Below are 24,801 nucleotides of genomic sequence, written 5' to 3'. Positions count from 1 at the left end.
TGTTATATTCTAAATGCTAGACTTCTTGGCCTTTTGTTTAGAGAGCAGGAGAATCAAATTGATTGACTTTATGATGACCATAGTTTATTTTGTAGATTGTGCTACAGGACCCCCTAAGCAGTCTATGTGTCCTTGCACCCAAGAGTAATGTTACTGAAAGGTTACATGTGAATCAATTTTTTTATACATTAATTCTGGGCCCCCCTTTTTCCCAGCTTTAGTAGTAGAAGGTTGGGTTAGTAACATGGAATTTATGGGAGTAAACAGGTTAATATTTAAGAAATGCCCACTAGTAATGCTTATGCTTAGCAGTAAATTTCCTTATTCCTACAAAGATATGTATGTCATACAATAGCTTACACTATATATCTTTACATAAAAAAATTGTGTGAATGTGTATGTATAGTTTGAACTTTGAACTTTCATTCACAACAGTATCAAGGACCAAAATTTTTTTAAGGGAGAATACCTGAGAGGTACTTAAGAAGCTTTGCTTAATGATTGTTATTAATTTAAAAAAGTAATTTGATGATCTTGTGTTATCCAGTAAGAATTTGGTTGGTTTTTTTAAATTATAGCTTTTATGTTGCAATTATTTAATTCATGCCAACCTCGATACTTAGTATTAAGACTAAAAATTTTAAAAATAATTAAAATAGGGAGGTTAAAATGCTTTTTCATTAGTTTTCTTTTAATTACAGGGATAATTGTCTTTTGTGATTCTTTGTGATTCTCTTTAAGGACCATTTTTGAGATTATTGTGGTAGGAACAATTGTCTATTAATAATTAAAAGTATATTAGGAAGGGGGGCTGGGGCTGAAGCTCAGTGGTAGAGCGCTTGCCTCGTACCTGTGAGGCACTGGGTTTGATCCTCAGCACCACATAAAAAATAAATAAATAAAATAAATAAAGATATTGTGTCCATCTTTAAAAAAATAGATAAATAAATATTGTGTCCATCTACAACTGAAAAAATATTTTTTAAAAAAGTATTAGGAATGAAGGAAAAATTTTGCTCCTAGAGGTAGTATGGTGTCCATTTTGTTTTTTTAGGAGCATTACAGATTTTCATTACTTTTTTCCAAACATTATTACAGGTTGAACAATCCTAATCTGTAAAATCTGAAGTGTTCCAAAATGCTTTGCTAAGAAAGTTTCAGATTTGGGAGCATTTGGGACTCAGGAGGGTGTTACTGGATATTGAGCCCAGGGTAACTCTACAGACTGAGCCATATACCCAACTCATTTATTTATTTATTTTGAGACAGGATCTTGCTGAATTATTGAGGCTTTCACTAAATTGTTGAGGCTTGTCTTGAACTTGGGATCCTCCTGCCTCAGCCTCCCAATTTGCTGGGATGGATGATCACGCATCACTGCACTGGGTACATTTTGGATTTTTGAAATAAGGATGCTCAACCTGAAAAGTCTATGGAAATATTCCAAAATCTGGAAGGCTTTGAAGACTGAAATACTTCTGGTCCTAAACATTTCAGATAAGGGATACTCAGCCTTTTTTGCGTATCTATTATGGGTATTATACTATGCTAGGAATGGGGGATAAAATAATCTCAATACCATTGCTTCAGGCAGCTTTTAACTTAAGAATCATTGGAGGAGGCTGGGGATGTGGCTCAAGTGGTAGCGGGCTTGCCTGTAGTTAGGGTTCGATCCTTAGCACCACATACAAATAAAGATGATGTGTCCACCGAAAACTAAAAAAATAAATATTAAAAAAAATTTCTAAAAAAAAAAAAAGAATCATTGGAGGGCTTGGGAAGTAGCTCAGTGGTACAGCACTTGCATAGCATGTACACGTACATGGACCTGGGTTTGATCCCCAGCACTAGGGGGCGGAGAATCATTATAGGTAAAGTTGGAAGGATAGTTGAGTGGAGCCTTAGTGGAAAAGGCTTTGATGAGTTACAGAAAATTTTTGAGTAGAAGAGCAACAGCTGCAGGAATACACCTAAGGAGGGCTCTGGTTGTGGCTCAGTGAGCGGTAGAGTGCTTGCCTAACACTGGGTTCAATTCTCAGCACCACATTAAAAAAATAAAAGGTATTGTGTCCATCTACAACTAAAAATATTTTTAAAAAGAGTAATACACCTAAGGAGATAAATCCTGTAGCTTTTATATAGAATATATTGTAGGAAAAAGGAGATGGGAAAATACCATACTAGACTCCAAACTTTGGAGATGTGGCTACTGTTGTTTGCAGTAGGATGAAGTCATTGTGAAGGTGTAGTCTGCATGATATATGACAGATTAATATTTCTATGGAGAGATGTGAGGATGACAAGATCTTAAGCCTTGGTATTTGATAGACTTTTGAATGCCCTCAAAAATACAGAAATCAGGGAAGTTGATTCAGTTAGAGAAACAGAAAAAAGAATTTTGTATACCTTATCACTTCCCAGTGACCTTGTAAGTAAAATTGAGTCTCAGAGACATTATTGCCTGGGAGTATCTGATAAGTAACTAGGAGAACTGAGATTTGGAAATGGGTCTTTCTGATTTGAATCTTCCTATTTTTTTTTCCACCATGTGTTAATCTTTGTGTGTGTTTTTTTTTTTTTTTTTTGATACTGGGGATTGAACCCAGGGGCTCTTAACCATTAAGTCACATCCCCAGCCCTTTTAAAAAATATTTCATTAGAGACACAGTCTCACTGACTTGCTTAGTGCTTTGCCAAATTGCTGAGGCTGGCTTTGAACTTGTAGTCCTCCTACCTCATCCTCCCAAGCCACTGGGATTACAGGCATGCACCAGCACACCCAGTCCATGTGTTAATCTTAAACATGAATAATGTATAGTTCTCTTTTAAAGGAAAAAAATTTGTAAATTCCCAAAATTGGCCCAAATTATTTTATTAAAAAATATATAACTGAGTTGGGGTGGTAGCTCAGGGATAGAGTGCTTACCTAGCATTTGTGAGGCACTGGGTTTGATTCTCAGCACTGCATATAAATAAATAAAATAAAGGGGAGAATGTGGCTCAAGCAGTAGTGCGCTCGCCTGGCATGCGTGCAGCCCGGGTTCGATCCTCAGCACCACATACCAACAAAGATGTTGTGTCCGCCGAGAACTAAAAAATAAATATTAAAAATTCTCTCTCTCTCTCTCTCTCTCTCTCTCTCTCTCTCTCTCTCTCTCTCTCTCTATCCTACTCTCTCTTTAAAAAAAATAAAGGTTCATCAACAACTTAAAAATGTATATAAAAGTAAGTATGAAATAAAAGTAAGCTGTGTGGTGGTGCGTGCCTATAATCCCAGCAACTCCTGAGGCTGAGACAAGAGTATTGCAAGTTCAAGGCTAACCTCAGCAACTTTAATGAGGTCACAAGCAATTTAGTGAGAACCTGCCTCAAAAAAAAAAAAAAAAAAAAAAAAGGAACTAGGGACATAACTCAAAGGTAAAGTATCCCTGGGTTCTATCCACAAAACAAGATAAAACATAAAACCCAAAAGTAAGTTATTAACAAAATAAATACAAAATTATAAAACCAACAAAACAAATTAAACTTAGAATGATGGGTGACATTTTTCTGAAACTAAATCTTTCCATAGGAATATAAATAAATTCACTTTCCATAGTGAATATACTAATGTCTTTCTTTCTTGACACAGGTATGCAGTTTTCTATGTATTATTTATCCTATGATGACTCAATTCCTACACCACTTTTCTGAGTTTGAGCACTGCTGAGCTTTTCTCACTAAATAATAGGTTAAGTGGTTTGGTTTTTCATTTGGCTTTAATATCACTTACCTTATATGTCCCTTTTGTGCCTCTTTAGCCTGCCAGAATACTCTTATCATTGATTTTGAATATTAGGTAGTTATCCAGATGATCCAGAGTACACACAAAAAACATTATCGGAATGAAAATGCAGACCTTTCAAATCTTTGTCAGAATTCATGGCTTATAGTCCACGGTTCCCAGTTTAATTTGAGAAATGTAGTTCTAAACCTATGTTTTGAATTGTTGATGTATGCTTTCAGAAGTCAAAGCTAAAATCTAAGTGGTATATACAGTTAACCAATTAGTATTTGTGGTAAGCTCTACATACAAAAGTGTAGTCTTTAAACACTTAAGATTATTTCTGTCCAACATCTCACAAATTCCTTGCTCATATGTAATCCAGTGATAGGTCACTATGTCATATTATGTATAAGAATGAAAACAGCCATCATCCTAGATTGTTCTGTAAATAAAAACAGTATTTCCACAGTGGTTATATTCTATAAGAAACCCTTTTTAAAACTTGTAAAAGCATAGAGCATTTGTATTTATATCTTATTATTTTTATTTTGTGGTACTGGGGATTGAACCCAAGGCCTCACACATACTAGGCAAACCTCTATCACTGAGCTATGTCCCAGTCCTTTATTTTATTTTATTTTATTTTATTTGGTCCTGGGAATTGAGCCCGGGGTGCTCTACCACTGAGCTACATCCCCAGCTCTTTTTATTTTTTATTTTGAGACAGTGGCTGGCTAAGTTGTTGAGGCTGGCCTCAAATTTATGATCCTCTTACTTCTGCCTCCTGAGTTGCTGACATTTCAGGTGTGCATCATCATATCGGGCTTATGTTTTACTTTATTTATTTATTTTTTTAATTAATTTTTTTGGAGTACATGACAACACAATGCCTTTATTTTTTATGTGGTCCTGCTTGTGCTAAGTGAGCGCTCTACCACTGAGCCACAATCCCAGCCCCTATGTTTTACTTTATACTTAATACTTTTTCATTGTTAACACCTTAAACCAGACCTTTTGTTTATCCTTAACACGGACTGCTCACTGTGATAGTCTTTGCCTCCAGTATAGTAGAACACTGAGATGAGGTTAATTTGCCCAAAGTATAGCTGTGGTCATGCTATTGGTCTGTCTATTAATTTCTAAGCTATTTCAGGGCCAGGTATTTTTAAAAAAATTTTTTGTTGTTGTTGATGGACCTTTATTTTATTTATGTATATGGGGTGCTGAGAATTGAACCCAGTTCTTCACACATGCTAGGCAAGCACTCTACCACTGAGTGGTACAACCCCAGCCTGCAGGGCAAGGTTTTTGATTAATTTTCCTGTCTTCCACAGAGTTGGGAAGCAATAAATATTATCTGTTAAAATGATAAACTAGTTAAAAACTTGTGTATTTTTAAATTGAATATAGTTGCAGAGGACATTGTTCAAAAGCTAAATCTGAAAACTTATTTGAAAAGAATTTCTTAGTTTTTTTAGTATGACTTATGATGTGGATTTGTTAAAGTATTGGGGAGTCCTGGATTATGATGAACCAAGTTATTTTCAAAGCCCAGAACATTCTAGAGTTTTAGGTACACCCCTTCTCCATGATTAGTTTATTCATTCTTTGGATTTATATTGACAGATTACTATTTGCCAGCTCTTTTCTAGGCCCTGGGGATAGTGGTATGGTATGATAAAGGCAAATAAGTCACTGTCCTTGTAGCTTGTATTCTGAAGAATTGAGGGAGGGATAATAATATAAATAATATAAACAAACAAGATGATGATCGATGTTCTAATTGAAATACCAGTGTGGTAGGATGGAGTGCCTGGGCTAGTGGAGATGAGCATAGGTGCCATTTTATTTTATTTTATTTTTTTAGGGTGTGTGTGTTTTTATTTTTATTTTTTTTTGGACTGAGTTTTTAATCCAGGGCGAACTATTACTGAGCTATACCCCCAGCCCTTATCATTTTTATTTTTGAGACAGGATCAAGCTAAAATGCTGATGCTGGCCTTGAGCTTGTCATCCTCCTGCCTCAGCCTCTGGGATTACAGGCATGTGCCACTACACCCAGCTTGATAAGATTTTGAATACAGTTGAGATGTTTAGAAATCATTTAAACTTTTCAAAGTAAATGACTTTTTAACTCTCATTAGGCTTAAACCATTCAACCATGTTCAACTGTGAGGGAGAAAAACTCATTTTCTTGCTTCTAAGAATGTACTTTGCCTTTGGAACTTATATGTTGTGAACTAAAATTATTGGAGGTATGGAGTGTGCATTGTTGTTGATTCTTCCTCCTCCATACTTTTACAGGTAACCCTCACATATGAAGTGAACTAAAGCTTTTCAGCAATCTTGGTCTATGAAGATCCTCTGTTTTCTTTGAATGTTTCTCAACACAATGATGATGAGGACGCATGTGCTAATACACAGCTTCCATTCCTAAGGGATAAAATTAGGGTATGATTCATGTAACTAAATAGCCAAACCCTTTTCCTGTCATGCCCACAAACTCCTTTTGAGAGTTCTTTTAGCATAGACCACTAAACCCACCCTGCATGTGACCCTAATTGAAACAGATAAGGCTGTCTAATCATAAGGCAATAATCATCTGTTCTGTTCAATGGCATATGGGTTTTCCTATGGAAAATTCCTATGGAATTCTACATAGTCCTATGTTACATAGAGACTGGCCAAACCAATCAGACCTTTTCTTGTAAGAAGTTTGAACTCTGCTCCTAGTTCAAAGAGAGACTTCTACTCATATAACTCCTAGTCTTTTTTAACAAGACAAACAAAAAAATCCATGTTCTAATAATTGAGCTTTAAGATATATGAAGTAAAAATGCACAAAGGAGAAACAGGCAAAACCACCATCATATTTGGGATTTTTTTTTTTTCCCTTTCCAGTACTAGGGAATTGAACCCAGGAGTGTTCTCCCTCTGAGCTACTTCCCCAGTCCTTATTTTTGATTTTGAGATAGGGTCTTTCTAAGTTGCCCAGGCTGGCCTCAAAACTTGAGATCCTCTACCTTAGAGATTGTCAGGGATTACAGGTATGTGTCACAAACTGAGCCATATTTGGGATTTTGACACTTTCTTTTAGTAATTGATAGAACAATAAAAAATGATTATTGAAAAATATGAAAAATTATCATCCAGCTGGACTTAATTAATATTTATAGAACACTATCCTCAGCAACTACAGAATGCATGTTCTTTTGAATTAATACATGGGACAGTCACCAAGATAGAGCCTACACTGAGTCTTAAAATAAATCTCTTATTTCAAATGATGATATAGAGAATTATATTCTGACAATAATGAATTAAATTAGATAGATTATAAGATATCTAGAAAATCTCCAAATATTTGGGAATTAAATAGCATTTTTTTATCCATATATCAAAGACAAAATCACAAGGAATATTTGAAAACATTCTAAATGAATCATAATAAGAACATTGAATAAGGGAATGTATTTAAAACAGCTTCGGGAAAAACTTAAATAAATATTAGAGACTTATTGTATAAATGAAAGGTTTAAAATCAGTTTAAGCCAGAGGTTGACAAACATTTTCTTTAAAGGGCCAGGATGGCAAATATTTTAGACTTTCCAGGCCATGTAAATCTGTCACATATTGTTCTTCCCCTTCAAACATTTAAAAATGTAAAAAAGCCATTCTTAGATGGAGAGCAATATAGAAATAGGCCCTAGGCCTGATTTGACTTTTAGGTTGCAGTTTGCTGAATTCTGATCTCTGCTTTCATCTTAAGATTCTAGGAAAAACAAAACAAAACAAATTAACCTTAAAGTAAGCAGAAGGAAGGTGATAAAGATAATAGTCAAGTGAAAAATGTACAGTTGAAAAAAATCAATGAAGCCCAAAACAGCTCTTTGAAAAGGTCAATAAAATTGATAAATCTCCAACCAGGATAATCAAAAAAGAAAAGAAAGACAAATTACCAGTATGACAAATGATGAGAGAACATTTCTACATATTTGAAATAAAAGAATATTATATATAACTTTATGATAGTAAATTTGGCAACTTATAGGAAATACATAAACACCTTAAAAGACACAGACTATCAAATATTAAAGGTCACTCAAGAAGAAGAAGATAACCCAAAAAACCTTGGACCTATTAAAGAATTTGAATGTATAGTTTAAAAAACCTTCCCATAAGCCAGGCTCAGTAGCACACATATGTAGTTCCAGCTACTTGGGAGGCTGAGGCTAGAGGATTGCAGGTTTGAGGACAGCCTTTGCAACGTAAGATCCCATCTCAGAATAAAAATTAAAAGGAGGCTGGGGGCTGGGCGCAGTGGTGCAAGCCTGTAATCCCAGTGGCTGGAGAAGGCTGAGGCAGGAGGATAGCAAATTCAAAGCCAGCCTCAGCAATGGTGAGGCACTAAGCAACTCAGTGAGACCTTGTCTCTGAATAAAATACAACATAGGGCTGAGGATGTGGCTCAGTGGTCGAGTGCTTCTGAGTTTAGCCCCCAATACCAAAAAACAAACAAACAACAACAAAAAAAAACCTGGGAGGTTGGGGATCAAGTTCCGTGGTAGAGTGCTTACCACTGGGTTCAATAATAATAATTATCATTGCAAATAATAATAAATAATATAATTCACATATGAAAACCTATCTTAGTAGTTGCAGAAAAAGCATGACAATTATCCATTTATGATTTTTAAAATAACTCAGTAAACTGGGAATAGAAGTTCTTTTTCAACTTTGTAAAGGAAAACAACTAATAGAAAAGATTGGGAATATGGCAAGGATGCTTGCTCTCATCATTTTAAAAAATATATATGTATGTGTGTGTGTGTATGCTTTCCATGACCTTTGTTTTATTTATTAATTTAATTTATTAATTAATAAATTATTTATATGCAGAATTGAACCCAGTGCCTCACAGGTGCTAGGCAAGTCCTCCACCACTGAGCTACAACTCCAGCCCCTCATCATTTTTAGTGTTGATTTTTTTTTTTTTTCCTGTACTGAGAATTGAACCCAGGGCCTTGCACATTCCAGGCAAGTGCTACATCCCCAGCCCATTTCAAGTCAACATTTTACTGGAAGCCCAAGCAAGTGTAGTAAGCAAAAGAAATAAAAAACATGCAGATTGGAAAGGGAGAAATACAGTTGTTACTTGCAGGCAACATAGATTGTCTTTGTTGAGAATCTTAAGGAATCTGTATAGAAAAATACAGAAGCAATAGATAGTAGGTATTGATACCTGGACAATATAGAAAAGTGAATTTTCTATATACTCATGACAAACAATTAGAAAACGGAAAACAAAGTCATTTATAAAATATCAAAAACATGAGATACATAACATGAAGTACATAACATTGCTAAGATAAATAAGAGATACTTTTGGGAGACAATTATCTATGGGTCTTTGCATTTCTGCAGTTCTTGCAAATGAGGCGGTAACAGTCCTTTTAGTGTCTCCTACTGTAGCAAAAGGCATATTTGCTTATCATCCAGTATAATAAAGATAATATCTTCCCCTGGGGACAAGGAAGGTTTGTTTCAACCCATTATAAAAGATTTGGGTTCCCTAAGCTCAAATTTTTTCAGTTATGATATAAACCCCACTGCATGTGCAGATCTATCTAGACTCTTCCATTTCTTTCCTGTGAGACTTGGTGGCCAAGGGTGATACATATATGATGCTTGTGTCCCTTGCTATGCTGTGAGTAATATATCCTTTGTCTCTGACCCAAGGTTACTGTGTCTTCTGCTAGTATTTATGAAACAATAATTGGCTACTTGTTAGCTTGCAAAGAGGTTATAAGATCTCAGACCCCTCTTAGTTCTGGACAGTTTTGGCCATGAGAATGGAGTTCTGATAGAGGCATGGCTTTCTAAAAGAGGAAGGGTGAGGGCCTTGTGGGCTAGGAGAAGAGATATGAAAAGACTCTAGCATCTGGTGGCAAATGGTCTCATCCAGCTGGTGGGTAAGGACAGTTGAGGCAGAGGAAGTAAGAATCCACTGTGCTACTGATAATGAATGTTTTTCAGGCTTAACTGAGAGGACTGAAATAGGCCATCTGGATGATGTTTCGGTTGTTGAACATGGGGAACTCAGCTCCATGACCCTTGCTGAAAGGCACTGTACCTGTGGCTACTGAGTTAAAAGCCCTCAGAACTGGGAAAATGGTGTCAGCAGTGAGGATAGGGAACTCAGTATGGATTGAAATTCTTAGAAATTTGATTGAGCTCCAGGAGTGAATGCTTGAAACTCAAAAGAAATCCAAAGCTTTGCTTACTAGTGTGGAGTCACTGTCTCCCTGTGTTTTGATCTTTCTCTCCCTCATCTTACTCCTTGACTTCTGGTGCTTTAAGGAGAAAGATGAATAGGGGTTGGGCTGTGGTGTCCCCATCCTTAAAGAGTACTAAAGGCTCTACTTCTGTGCCTAAAATATGATGGGAGAACCTTAAGGAAAGGAAGGAGTCAGATTTTCATGGCTCTGATGGATACAGACCTATCTCTTTGGTAGGTCTGGGTGGAGCATCCAGATTCAACTGATGGGATTTGGGAAAGGTTTGTAGTAGGGGAAGAAAGTTAACCTGACATTGTTTTTGGAGCCCTTTGTTGTATACTGTTATGACTTCACTGCTGAATGTGTAATTGATGTTGATATTTTTATATGCCTGTACTGTGAATTCCCATAAGTGCCGAAAGGGTTTCTTCAGATCATGAATAGTCACGTGTAAACATGAACATTCATTTAAAGAAGTGCCACTACTACTTTGGAGTTCCAAACCCTAATGGTTCCTTTGAACTACATGTTATTATGACTGATGATTATACAGTGTGTGTGTTTGTACTGGGAATTGAACCCAAGGACACTCTTCCACTGAGCTATATCCCTGGCCCTTTTTACTTTTTGAGATAAGTCTCACTAAGTTGCTGAGGCTGGCTATCGTCCTGCCTCAGTCATTGGGATTACAGGTGTGTACCACCATGCCTGGTGATTTTGCAGTATTTTTAAAGAACTAATCCAACTCAATAAGACTAAAAACCCAATTAGTCAACTTGCAAGTTATAAATAAAAATTACAGTGAGGGTCTGGGGATATGCAACTATGGTAGAGTGCTTGCCTAGCATGCATGAGGTCCTAGGTTTGATCCCCAGTGCAACAAAAAGGAAAGGAAAAAAAGCACATTGCAATGTTACATCACATCCATTAGAATGGTTAAAATTAAGAAGACCAACAAAAAACTGATATTACCTGTTTTTGTTTTTTTTTTAACCCATGGGCAGCCAACCACTGAGCCACATCCCCAGCCCTTTTTTGTTTTTTATTTAGAGACAGGGTCTTACTGAGTTGTTTAGGGTCTTAGGGCCTTGCTAATTTACAGTCCTCTGCCTCACAGCCTGGTAAGCTGCTAGGATTACAGGTATGCATGATCGTGCCCATCTCCTGATAGTACCAATTGTTGACAAGGATATGGAGCAGCTGGGTAAGTACTGGGGAATGAAATCTACTAAACTATGTTATGTGCTTGTACAAATATAGCATAATGAATCTAGCTATTACTTATAATTATAAGGCAGTGATATAAAGTAAAATACAATTTAAAAATATATATTTATTGGGCCTGGAGTATAGCTCTGTGTTAGAGCACTTGCCTAACATCTCTGAAGCCCTGGGTTTGATCCCCTGTGTCTGGTGGAGGAGCTTACTTTGACCCAGCAATTCCACTTCTAAGTATTTATTTGAAAGAAATTAAGCTCTGGGACGTAACCTCAGTGGTAGGGTGCTTGCATAGCATGCCTAAGGCCCTGGGTTCTATCACCAGTGCTGCAAAAGGGAAGAGAAGGAAAAGAAAAAAGTATATCTGTAAAAACTTGAACTTGACTGTTCATAGCAGTATTATTCATGATAGTTCCAAACCAGAAACAATTCAAATATCCCATTTTCAGGTGAATGTATATACAAATTGGGATATATTTATACAGTAAAATATTATTTAGCAGTGGAAAGGAAACAGTACTAATAAGGATAACAATTAAGATAAATTTTAAGGGCTGGGGATATAGCTCATTTGGTAGAATGCCTGCGTCGAAAGCACAAGGCCCTGGGTTCAATCCCCAGCATCACAAAAAAAAAAAAAAAGAAAAATAGAAAAGCTAGAACTGGGTGTGATGGCACAAGCCTGTAATCCCAGCGGCTGAGACAGGAGGATTGCAGGTTTGAAGCCAGCCTGGGCAATTTAGAGCATCTCAAAAAAATAAACATGGTGGGAGTGTAGCTCATTGGTAGAATATACCTGGGTTCAATCCCTGATACTACACACACACACACACACAAGTATGTTGAGAGATAAAGCTCATATTATATGATTGTTTTATGTTATAAGTATATAATAGGGTTTGCAACTTAATACCAGTTCTACTTAGAATTTTTCTACTTTATGAATTTTGTTCTTTTCTCAGGCTGGTGATATATTGTACCATACTCTTGTGACACTGGGCAGCTGCAGCAATCTGTAGTCCTTGTCAGCCACACAATCCAAAGGGAAAATAACTGTTCTCTACAGTGTACTGTGTTGCCAAGTGGAGTTCAGTAGTTTAGGTGTATTAAATGTATCATTTTCTCTTGTTACTGGATTTTGAACCCAGGGGTGCTTTACTATTGAACTTCATCCCCACTTGTTTTATTTTTTATTTTGAGACAGGGTCTCACTAAGTTGCTTAGCGCCTAGTTAAATTGCTGAGGCTGGTCTTGAATTTGTAATTCTCCTGCCTCAACCTCCAGAGTCACTCTGAAGTCATGACTTATAATGTATTTTCAACTTAGGATAGATATATTGGGACATAACTCCTTCAGATGTTGAGGAACATCTATTTATGATTCTATGAATATGAAGTCTTTTTAAAAAATATTTATTTAGTTGTAGATAAACACACAGTATCTTTATTTATTTTTATGTGGCACTGAGGATTGAACCCAGTGCCTCACATATGCAAGGCAAGCGCTTTACCACCAAGCTACAGCCCCAACCCCAATATGAAGTCTTAGTATGAGCAAAAAGGGGATAATAAAGCAGCAGTTGTATAGCGTAGGATTTCAGGATAGGGAGCTGACTCTAAAAAAGAAGGCTTATTTTTTTTCTCCATTTTAAACTACTAGTGGTAAACATTTAAGTTAATTTTTTCACATATTTTTTAATTGGTGCTTTATAATTGTACGTAACGGTGGAATTTATTACATATTTACACACTGCATAACAATATAATTCCCTAGTATTTCCTTTTTTCCATTCCTCCTCCTTCCCTCTTAAAATTTAGGATAATTTAACTTTGGTATCATGTAAACCTGTAAGTGTGGCCAGGCTAGGCAGCACATGATTAATTCCAGCTACTCGGGAAGCTAAGGCAGGAGGACTGCAAGTTCAAGGCCAGCCTGGGAACCTTAGTGAGACCCAGTCTCAAAAATAAAATAAAAAATATTAAAAAGGACTGGGAATTAGCTCAGCGGTAGAGCATCCCTGAGTTCAGTCCCTCGTAATTCAAAAAAAGAAGAAAAAAAAATCTGAGTTTGTATCCTGACTCTACCTTTCACTAGCTCTATGTGACTTTGATAAGATTAATATTTCCAAGTTTTCTCATTTGTAAAATGGGGATGATAATGGTACTCATATCAGAGTTGTGGACAGGATAAATTATGCCATCACTTCTACATAGTAAGTGCTAAATATTGATGGTTTATTTGGGCAGTAGTAGTATTTGCCAATGCTGATAAGTAAAATGTGCGACTTGTGTTAATCTTGGGATAGGCTTATATTTTAGATTTCTTTTTTTAAAAAGGAAAGAAATGAATGAGTTGTTTATTAGGCTCTAATGGATCTTAGATGTTCTTTGAGTAGATAGCGCATTGCTATTTAGTCTTTTATAAAATGTGCTATCTTTACTATATGAAGATAATGGAACACACTTATTGATTGGAAATTTTACATGACCTCTGACTATAGTGTCACTGTTCTGATTTGTCAGAAATTTTTTATTATTTATTACCTTTTTTTTCCTCTATGGGGACTGGCTGTGTACTTCTTAAACAGTTCCTTCCCCATTTGACACTTTAAATGGCTGAGGAGGATTTAAGAATCTTTCCAGATAAAAGTTTCCACAGTGTGAAGTTAATTGACCAGGCTTGGGCCACATAAGCCATTTGATCTACATTTGCTGAGATGAATTATTCTAGAAATGCCTTTAACATTAACTTGGGCATTTAATGGATTTATATAAACAGTATAGTATTCTCATGGGGGGACTATAGGACCTAGTTGGAAATCTGAAGATATTTTCTTATTTGTTAATATTTACATCCTTATTTCTGTCTGAATCAGCAGTTTTCAAGTCTGTCAATGAGTCGATAAAGAAAGTGGGAAGAAGTAAGATGATCAGGCAAGTCAGAGATTAAAAAGTTTATTAGAGGGCACTGGGAAGGTATTTGGTGTGATTGTTACTTGTTGCCTGAATACATGATTACTTTTGCATTGACACATGGTGAGTAAGAATGTTTACTTCTAGGTCTGCACCCTATGCAGCTTATATTTTAGATTCTTGAAGGCTAAGGATGTGTTAAAATGATTTAATCCAAATAAATATCAGGAATATTCTTCATTTAATTTTATATCAATTTTAAAAATGGTTGGTTATTTGCATTTTTCTTGAATATTTTTCCTTAAATCTGTTTAGAAACTTAGTAAGTTAATCATTTTTCAACTTTTATTACAGCACCTGATCACCTTTCTAGCAGGAGAACGATCATGGAGGTGGTGCCAGCTGAGGTGAATAGTTTGCTTCCAGAGGAGATAATGGACACTGGTATAACTTTAGTGGATGATGATAGTATTGAGGCTGTTATTGTTTCATCCCCAATTCCCATGGAGACAGAACTGGAAGAAATTGTCAACATAAATTCTACTGGTGACTCTACAGCCACGCCCATTTCCTCGGAACCAATCACAGTGTACAGTAACCACACTAACCAAGTTGCAGTGAATACCACAATTACTAAAGCAGATTCTAATACCACAGTGAAACCAGCTTTTCCAAGTGGCCTTCAAAAACTTGGTGCTCAGACTCCTGTGACTATATCAGCCAATCAGATTATTTTAAACAAACAGACATCTGATCTTAAACTTGGCAATCAGACCCTTAAACCAGATGGACAGAAGTTAATTTTAACAACTTTGGGCAAGTCTGGTTCACCAATTGTTTTAGCTCTACCCCATAGTCAACTACCCCAAGCTCAGAAAGTTACAACTCAGGCCCAGTCAGGAGATGCTAAGTTACCACCGCAGCAAATTAAAGTAGTTACCATTGGAGGGAGGCCAGAGGTGAAACCTGTCATTGGTGTCTCAGCATTGACCCCAGGAAGTCAACTGATTAATACTACAACTCAGCCCTCTGTGTTACAGACCCAACAGTTAAAAACAGTACAGGTAAAAAAAAAAAAAAAAAAAAAAAAAGGGGGCGTATTAATTAAAATGCATGTTAAAAAAAGTTAAACTGATTCATAGTTGTGTTTATGTAGGGTTATTAATTGCAAAGCTATTACTGAATTCTTTTGACTGTTGCTTTAAGTAATTGTGTGAGTTTTTTGTTGTTTTTACGTTTGGTATGTCTAATGCTTAGGAAAACATTTCCAGAAAACTTAGAACAAACTAAATTTTTGGCTAAATTTCAAATTAGTATATTTATAGCCATTTATTCATTTGAAAATATATTTTATTTTTAGTGGTAGTTTGGTTTCAAGGATGTTTTGCTGGTTTAAAGACACTGAACTTGCTGCAGGGTATCAAAAAATCATTCTGTCAAAATTGTTTTTGGGTTAACAGATTGTCAAAGGCTAGAAATAGTTTGCTGCTCCGAGAAACCCAGTAGTAGTAGCCAGTAGTAGTGTATGCTGGCCAATGAGTGTCTCTTCTTGGAGATACTTCGCCATCATTCATGTTTGCAGTGTGGGAATGAGTGGCATATGGTGGAGGATGACATAGGCTTTAGAGTTGGAACAACTGGGTTTGAGTTGCCCTTTGTTACCTACCAGCTGTAGAATTTTAGGTCGATTACTTTTCTAGTTTTTCATTTTAGCTTAAGATGGCTGTTGATTATAAAGAATCACATAGGACTCTATGGTTCTCAAAACATTGAGGATTCTTTAACATAGTACCTAGTATGATTAGGACCCTAAATAACATACATTAATAGTTTTCAGGTTATAGAACATACATTAATAGTTTTCAGTTTTTTATGCCCCAAAAGGCCACTGCTAGTCTTAAAAAATGATTCATCTGTGACTAGAAAATATTTCCCTATTTGAAAGAATTGCCTTTTAGAGAAAAGGAGAAGGTATGAGTTTAAGTAGTAAAGAAAGTGTATGAGGAAATAGGAAGGTTTGTGAGAACTTGCTCTTTCTAGACTCTCAAATGATATTTAGAAGTAATGTTTTAGTTATTGTGTTAGCAAAGAATTAGAAACTTGCATTTAATGGACTTTGCTCTTAAGAATGTTGTAAGACGTCTCAAACTTTGTAATTGCCCATTTCCTTTCTGCCACTGTTAAACATATATATATATATTTTTACTTCTTGTTCATTGTCATCTCACTTATCTTTGACTTCTTTTTACTTCTTATTTTTGCCAAGGATGTCTTGGATGAGATATCTTATCACCATCAAGCTTCTTGTCTTCAGTTTTAAAACTTATTTTATCTGTTTTAGACTTCTAGCAGTGTTGATCCTTATTATAATGTTTACAAGAAACTGATGACATAAATCAGAATGCCATTTTTTTTCACTTATGAGAGAAGTTTATACATATCATTCAAAAACTGGTATACTTGTATCCTCTAGTTTTCTACTATAATTTACTAAGTCCTGACAATAAAAATATTTTTCGTAACTTATTTTATTGTTGTTGCTTTTATAGAACCCAATTCTATTTATTTTAAAAAGAACTTAAGTTTAAAATATAATAATAAAATTGAAAAAATAACAGAAAACAGAAGAAATTTATTTAGAATATTGTTATGTTTACCCAGTTACTTTTAGGCAAGTTAAATATTTCCAACTCAGAAATAACCTACAAAACTCTGAAGCACTTTGAAAAAAACCCAAAAAACTACAAATCTGTTTTTCTGCTTTAGACACCAGAATATTGGGGTTTATACTTATATATATATTTATATATATATATATATATATATATATATATAAAATATGATTCTCTGATTTTCCCCCTGGCAGTCCTCAGTGTTGTCTTAAGTTTAATGAGTATTGAAATTATTAGGGTATGGATAGCAGGTAAGAGTTGAAGAAAGAGTTCCATCTTCAAAAGTGAAGGAAAGAAGTATCAGTTGAGGTCAGATGTAGTAAGAGAGGTGTAGTCATGCTCAGTTACAGATATTTACACTTTCCCTGTTTTGTGTTCATAGGATATAAAAGTAGTAACTAGCTAGCAATCTAACTATTTATTATCTCCTAAATAATGCCAAACACACTGCCAAAAATTACTTGTATGGATTATTTGATGGTCTTACTACCTTATTTCCAAATTTTCTTTCTTTTTTTTTTTTTCATTTTTGTCTTAATCTGCTAACCCAGGTACACTTGTTAAAAACTGATCCTAGCTGGGTGCAGTGGCTCACATCTAAAATCCCAGTGATGTGGAGGCCTGAGGCAGGAGGATTGCAAGTTAAAGGCAACCCTCAACAATGAAGTGAGGCCCTAAGCAATAACAGGGAGACCCTATTTAAAATTAAGGACAAAAGGGTGGTCTTGGTGATGGGATATAGCTCAGTGATAAAGTGCCTCTGGTTCAATCCTCAGTACCACCCCCCCCCCCAAATCATATATTTTGTTTTACTTAGTGAAGAAATTCTGTTCTAGGGTAGCTAGAATTCATAATACACAAAATTATGGTTCATTAACAGAAATGGAATTGATATTTTCAGCAGTATTTTACTAAAGAAATACAACCACATGGGTGAGAAAGATTGTTCATTTGAATAATTAGGTGTACTTTTTATTGTATTGTGTATATGTTTTCCTTCTTGGTAAGTATTCTTACAGTCATTTGATTATGAAACTCAGATAAAAAAAGGAAGAAATATTTTAAACTTTTGGGTTTTATAGATAAGGTTATTTATTGCTAGGTATGTATGTCTAAGAACATCAACATCTACTTCTCAAGATCATTAATACCATGTATACAGAAGAAATTCTGACTTTGAGTTTTCAGTCTGTAAACATTTGGGAAATATTTCTACCTTATGTCTATAATGCATCAACTTTCTAAAGTACAATTATGAATTTATTTGGGTGTGTCATAGTTTTTCAAGCTGAGTATTTTTTAACATTAATGAATTTTCATTTTTAAAAAGTGATTTATATTTCACATTTTATGTGTCAGTAATATGTTCTAAGTGTAAAGTAATTTATTCTGAGTGTCAGATAAGGTGTTATTTAATTTATAATTTGAGCACAAAGAACTCATATTTATCTAGTTCTGTGATCTGTTTACAATTTCTGGTCTATTTCTGCCATGCATGTTGGTTGTGTTTATTCATTTGAGTCATCATTTCCAATAAAAAATAGTATTTTCAGGGCCTCAATGTTCTTACTTGCCAGAAGATAAAATTAATATTTAATGTCCTTTATGCACTAAAGTTCTATAGTTATTTTCAATCATAGGTAAATTTATGCTTCTGTATCTTTAGAAGACATTATGTCTTAGTGTATGGTAATGATTTCAGTATAAAACATTGGTTACCTCTACCTTCCTTGATTTGTGGAGAATTTTAGTTTCAAGTCAGCAATCCAGTATATAACTTCAGATCAAAATGAATAAAAGACCCACCCTTCAAGGAATTTTAGTTACAATAAACAGTATTTCAGAGCCTTTTTCTTTATAATGGTCTTTGTTCTACCAAACTTGTTTCTTTGTGTATCCTAGGACTTTCGTTTGTTCAGTTCTCTCTATCTACTGATATATAGATCTAAAGTTGAAAAGCTAATCATAAGATTATCTTTAATGTTTTTATATTTTGCATCGGGGCCAGTGTAATTATATATATTATTGGCTTCAACATTTGCACTATACTTTCTTAACTTATTCTATTCCATCTTATTACTATTGAATAATTTAATTTGAAAAAGAATATTTCTGTGCATAATGTTAAACATTATTGTTGTTAAACATTAATTTGCAAAATTAATTTGCTTTTCATCATATACTAAGAGATTAATATAAAGATTTATAATAAAATGCAAAAGCATTATATATGGACTTGTGGATGGGATTATATTAATATTTTGGTGAATGGCTGCATTTTAAATGTTTTTAACATTACATAAATAAAATTTTGTTAAATGGGCTAGCTTCACATGTGCTACTACTGTATACTTATCTTTTGTCTAATTTGATTGAATAGGTGTTTTATACAAATAAATGGTCTTCATAGTTATTTGTATGTTTCAGATTGCTAAGAAGCCTCGAACACCAACCTGTGGTCCAGTAATCACGAAGCTGATCTTTGCAAAACCAATTAATAGTAAAGCAGTTACAGGACAGACAACTCAAGTATCACCATCAGTCATTGCAGGTTATATTTCTTTACAGTTTATTAAGTTGTATATTTACTTTCTTTTAGATTTAAAGAAGACTGATCTGCCACCTTAAAATGTTTTATGCAATAGTATAGCTTATTATAAACCAACCTACTTTGATAGGAAATGTTATTGAGTGCTTCAAGCAAAATGCCTTATCTGCAAATCAGTCCATCATTTTAGTCTCTTTTGTGTTTAGAAATTTACCATGAAAATAACAAAGTCTTAAACTCTAGAAATACAAGCTAACATTTATGTAGTATTTAGTATTTGCCATTCTTAGCTTTTTACATCTAGTGACTTAGGTAGTTTTCTGCCAAACCTATGATGGACGTTTCCTGTGTGGCAATGGAGGCACTCAGCTAGTAAATGGCTGAGCTGGAATTTGAACTAAGTTTGTCTATAGCGCACATGTACTAAGTCAAGTAGATTTCATTTAGTGCATATTAGAAATAGTATTTCATGATTTCAGTTTTTATTTTTATTTTTTGGTTTTTGCATTTTAATATTCTCTACATGCAGTTTTCTTTGAAAAGAAAATTATCACAGTGGTAGTAATTACTTAAGTGATAACAGGATTTTAGCTATATTACTTTTATCAGCATATTCCTTAATGTTACCCAGTTATCCTTTATTATGTTCATAAAAATTTCTTATCACCAGTAACTGAACCACCTCAGAAATTTAGACTTTAGGTGTTCCATTTTTCTTTTCTTTAGCCTACCTGCCTTTGTACTCTCAAACCAGCTATTTTTGACTTGGAAATCTCTGATCTCTTGATTCTTCCATTTTCTCTTTAATAATCACATTTTCTGTCCTTATATTCTTCTTTACTCAACATGGAGTCCATGACTCATCATTATAGCTTCCTTGCAGACACCATTAATTGTGTTTTACCTGTCTTTCTATAATGGCTTGGTTAGGCCAACTCTCACTCTGCTGTGCAAGCAGCTCAGTTCTTCTAGAAAGAATCACACAACCATTGTGAGGGATTGGTCTTTAATTCAGAGTTATACTAACATTACTCTTGCTTTTTTTTTTTTAAATGAAAAAGTGTAACACCTGAATAGTAGCCTTTTGACTAAAGACTTTCAAGTGCTAATTACCCATTCTTTGACATGTGTATTCTTGAAGATGGTACTTTAACTGTTAACTAATCCTAGTATAAATATTCAAACCACTTGCTATGGGGACTAAGAACCAAAAAGAGGGGAAAAAAGCTAAAACAAAACAACAACAAAAAAATCCACCTTAAACCACTTATTAGAGTCTTTAGTAAATTTAAAGATATAGCAATAGGCAACTCTGAAGTCAGTGGCAGTAATTTGTCATTTTTCTGGATTTGAATTGTATGTAGGGAGGCTTCTCCCTACACTTCTTTAGTGAGTATGAAAGGGGATGGAAAGATGATAGTATAAGGGTAATTTCAGTGAGTATTTTTCTGTTAGCTATCAGTAGAGAGTCGTGAGGGCATAGGAGGCTGGCTGATGTCATGAGGGCTAGAGTAGGTGTGAAATATGGCCCCAGAGGCAAGATTGGAAAGAAATTGGATTTGGGGCTGGTTCAGGAAGTAGGGTATAATTGGCTTAAAGTAAGTAAGACTTAAAAATGTTGATGAAAAATGGCCACTAATCCCCTAGGAGGTTTTGCATAGGTTGAATGAGTTAAACAAAAGGACTGTTGCCTGCAGTGTTCTTTAATGTTCTTTTCCCCTATGTCCCATTTTGGGTGCTGGTGATTGAATCTGGAGGCACTTGGCCACTGAAATACATCCTCAGCCCTTTTTAATTTTTATTTTGAGACAGATTCTTATTAAGTTTCTAAGAACTCTGCTAAATTGCTGAGGCTGAATTTATAATTCTCCTGCCTCGGCCTCCCTAGTGTTTGGGATTACAGGTATATATCATTGTGCCTGGCTCATAACTATTTTGAGTTTGAGAGTCATTTCAAATTTTTATTGTGTGTGGGGATTATATGTCAACATTTGTAGTGTTTTCAGAGTGTCTGAATGAATTTTTGGCTATATCAAGAGTTCACCTTGACTACTATCATGGATTATCTTGAATGTCCATTTTTGGGTCATTTATGATGTATTGCAGACATAACTTCACCTTTTAATTGCAGACAGACCATAGTACCACTAAAATTAGTATAGAGATAGAATTTTGTTAAATTTCACCAGATTGTTGTCATAAAGTTTAGTTTGGGGGAATAATTTCACCTTTTAACTGATTTTGTGTAGCCTTTTAAAATACCTGGAATCTGGCTGGGCAGTGTGGCACACACTGCAGCTTTGTAGGTTGAAACAGGAAATCACAAGATCCAGGCCAGCCTTAGCAGCTTAGCTGTGCCCTGCCTCAAAAATAAAAAATAAAAAGGGATGGGGATATAGCTCAGTGGTAAAGGACCCGTAGGTTCAATCCATCATATCACAACAAGCAAAAGCATATAAACTGGGCTGGGGCTGTGGCTCAAGCGGTAGCATGCTCGCCTGACATGCGTGCAGCCCAGGTTCGATCCTCAGCACCACATACCAACAAAGATGTTGTGTCTACTGAGAACTAAACAATAAAACATTAAAAATTCTCTCTCTCTCTCTCTCTCCTCTCTCACTCTCTCTTTAAAATAAATAAATAAATAAATTTCAGCATGGCATGCCCTTAATCCTTAAAAAAAAAAAAAAAGCATATAAGCCAAATTTTAAACCACCAATGTAACTGTTCTATTGAACTGTAGGTTTTATCATTTTTGTATTTCAACTAATATTCTTTCATAGTACATTAAGGTTGTTTATTTTAAACGATTTTTGAGCTTCTTATTTAAGTTGCATCTCTTTTCTGTCTTTTAATCAAGGTAAACATATTTGTATACAATGAGTTTTCTAAAATGTAAATCTGTTTATGCCATACCCTTGCTTAAAATTTTCTTGGCCTTATTTATTTCTTGGCCTTCATTCATCAAGATTAAGTTCAAATAACAGTGCTTTCTTAGCATTAAAAACATTTTTGATCTAATGTGTGCTTTTCATCTTATTAGCTCCAAACCTACTGATTTATCTATTTTGAGAAATCACCAAATGATCATATTCTATCAGGACTAAGGGTCTTGGTGCTCCCAGTTCCTTTTACATGGAACACCTTTTTTTGCTCTTTCTTTGGCTAATTTATCCATTTTGTTTTTTGCATTAGAAAGTGTCTGATTCCTGGGTTTAGTTAATTACTCTTATCTTTCTCTCTTTTAAAAATTCTTTTTATTTATTTTTTTTTAAGAGAGAGAGAGAGAGAGTGAGACAGAATTTTTTTTTTTTTAATATTTAGTTTTTAGTTTTCGGCGGACACAACATCTTTGTTGGTATGTGGTGCTGAGGATCGAACCCGGGCTGCACGCATGCCAGGTGAGTGCGCTACCACTTGAGCCACATCCCCAGCCCAAAATTCTTTTTAGATATACTTGATAGTACAGTGCATTTTCACATATTATATATACATGGAGCGTAACTTCCCATTCTTGTGGTTGTACATGATGTGCAGTTACCCTGGTCATGTTATCATATATGAAAAAAGGAAAGTTGTGTCCGATTCATTCTACTGTCTTTCCTATTCTCATTGCCCCTCCCTTCTCTTCATTCCCCTTTGTTTAATCCAGTGAACTTCTGTCTCCCCACCCCCTTTTATCATGTTATCTGCCTATCAGAGAGAACATTTGGACTTTGGTTTTGGGATTGTTTTATTTCACTTAGCATGGTAGTTTCCAGTTCCATCCATATACCTGCAAATGCCATACTTTTATTCGTCTTTATTGCTGAGCAATATATAACATATTTTTTTAATCCATTCATCTGTTGAAGGGTACCTAGGTTGATCAGTTATTCTTCCTCTAGCCATCTTACGTATCCTTAAAACCTGGTGTTACCTATCAAATACTTATCACACTTGCTTTTAATTTGTTCTTTTAGTCACACTCTATTACAATACTTGGCTTTCTTATTTGTTTCCCTGTAGCATTTATGAGTTTTCTTTTTTTCATTTTTTTCTATATCTTTATTTGTATGTGTATGCCAGGAATTGAACCCAGTGCCTTGTGATTGCTAAGTTGTGGCTCTACCGCTGAGCCACAATCCCAGCCCCACTTACGATTTTTGTTGATAGTAGTTTTTTGTTTGCCGTCTAGTTCTTTTTTTTATATGAACTTATTTTTTAAAAACTTTAAGCCAGACATGGTGGCATATGCTTGTAATCCAAGCTGCGTGGAAGGTTGAGATAGGAGAATCTCAAGTTCCAGGCCAGCCTCAGCAGCTTAGTAAGACCTTGTCTCAAAATAAAATAAATAAATAAATAGAAAGGGGTTGGGGGTATAGCTCAGTGATAAAGCGTTTCAGAACTTTAAAAAATGTACTATAAGTGTCTAGTTCATTGGCATTAAGTATATTCACATTATTGTACAACTGTCATTCCCATGCATCTCTAGAACTTTTTTTATCTTGCAAAACTGAAATACTATATTCATTAAACAGTAATTCTCATCTTCCTTCCTCTCTTCAGCCTCTGGCAACTCCCTACTACTTTCTATCTCTACGGTTTTAATTGCTCTATGTACCTGATACAAACAGAATCATATAATATTTTTTTTTTATGACTGGCTTAATTTACTCACTATAATACCCATTAAGTGCATCCATACCAGAGTATGTTGTCAGAGAATTTCTTTCCTTTTTAAGGCAGAGTAATGTCGTACTGTGCACACATACTATATTGATGATCATTTCTAATTTGTGTCTTTCCTGCTCCTTCTCCCTCCCTGTTTCTCCAGTACCTAGTACACTTTCTGGCAATTAGATGTAGTTCAGTGAATGTGTATTATTGAATATCATGGAGGCAGTATAGAGATATGGTAACAACTGTTTGAAGACTTGAGTTTTCTTTTTGGCTCTTCTGTTAATTTTCTCTGTGATCTTGGATAAGTATGTTGTTTTTTCATCTTATTTCTGTAAAATGTAAATACCAATCACCATACAGAACTTTGGAGATGGTTAAATGAAATACAGACTTCTGCATTATCAGAGCTCACAAGGTACCAGGTTGCTTCATGACAGCAAACTCATTACAATGTTAAGATATTCACTAGTGAATTAATCTCATGTAGAATTTGTCCTTGTTCAAATATGCCAATCCCAGCCTATTTCATCCGAGACCTTTTGGAGTTGTTTCTTTTGATTCTTGGAGATCACCTGACAGTAGAAGATAAAGGTCTTCTAAATTGATTTCAAGATGAAATTGTAACTTGGATACTTGCTTGAATATGTCTTCAGAGTTAAGGATAAATAGGGATTTAGAAATCAGATAATCAGAAATGCTGGAATTTTAAAGGATGTAAAGGTTCTTAAGGAAATTTGATGAAGTC

General features: G+C 35.0%; 1 protein-coding gene across 9 annotated transcripts in view; it reads left to right on the top strand.

Annotated features, from left to right (window-relative positions):
* Lin54 (lin-54 DREAM MuvB core complex component) overlaps positions 1-24,801 on the top strand; it is a 76,633-nt gene that overhangs the window by 3,363 nt on the left and 48,469 nt on the right. For 6 of the 9 annotated variants that reach the window (XM_078021493.1, XM_078021489.1, XM_078021491.1 and 3 more), the window contains exons 2-3: positions 14,529-15,238; positions 19,274-19,397. In XM_078021493.1, coding sequence (XP_077877619.1) covers positions 14,561-15,238; positions 19,274-19,397 — 802 coding nt within the window. In that variant the 5' untranslated portion in view covers positions 14,529-14,560. The remainder of the gene's footprint in view (positions 1-14,528; positions 15,239-19,273; positions 19,398-24,801) is intronic. The other 3 variants (XM_078021494.1, XM_078021495.1, XM_021735949.3) reach the window with 1 other exon arrangement.

This window comes from Ictidomys tridecemlineatus, chromosome 9 (assembly GCF_052094955.1).
Source record: "Ictidomys tridecemlineatus isolate mIctTri1 chromosome 9, mIctTri1.hap1, whole genome shotgun sequence".
NCBI classification, from domain to species: domain Eukaryota; kingdom Metazoa; phylum Chordata; class Mammalia; order Rodentia; family Sciuridae; genus Ictidomys; species Ictidomys tridecemlineatus.
Note: the sequence above shows the minus strand (reverse complement) of the source record. Positions and strands in the feature narration are given on the sequence as shown.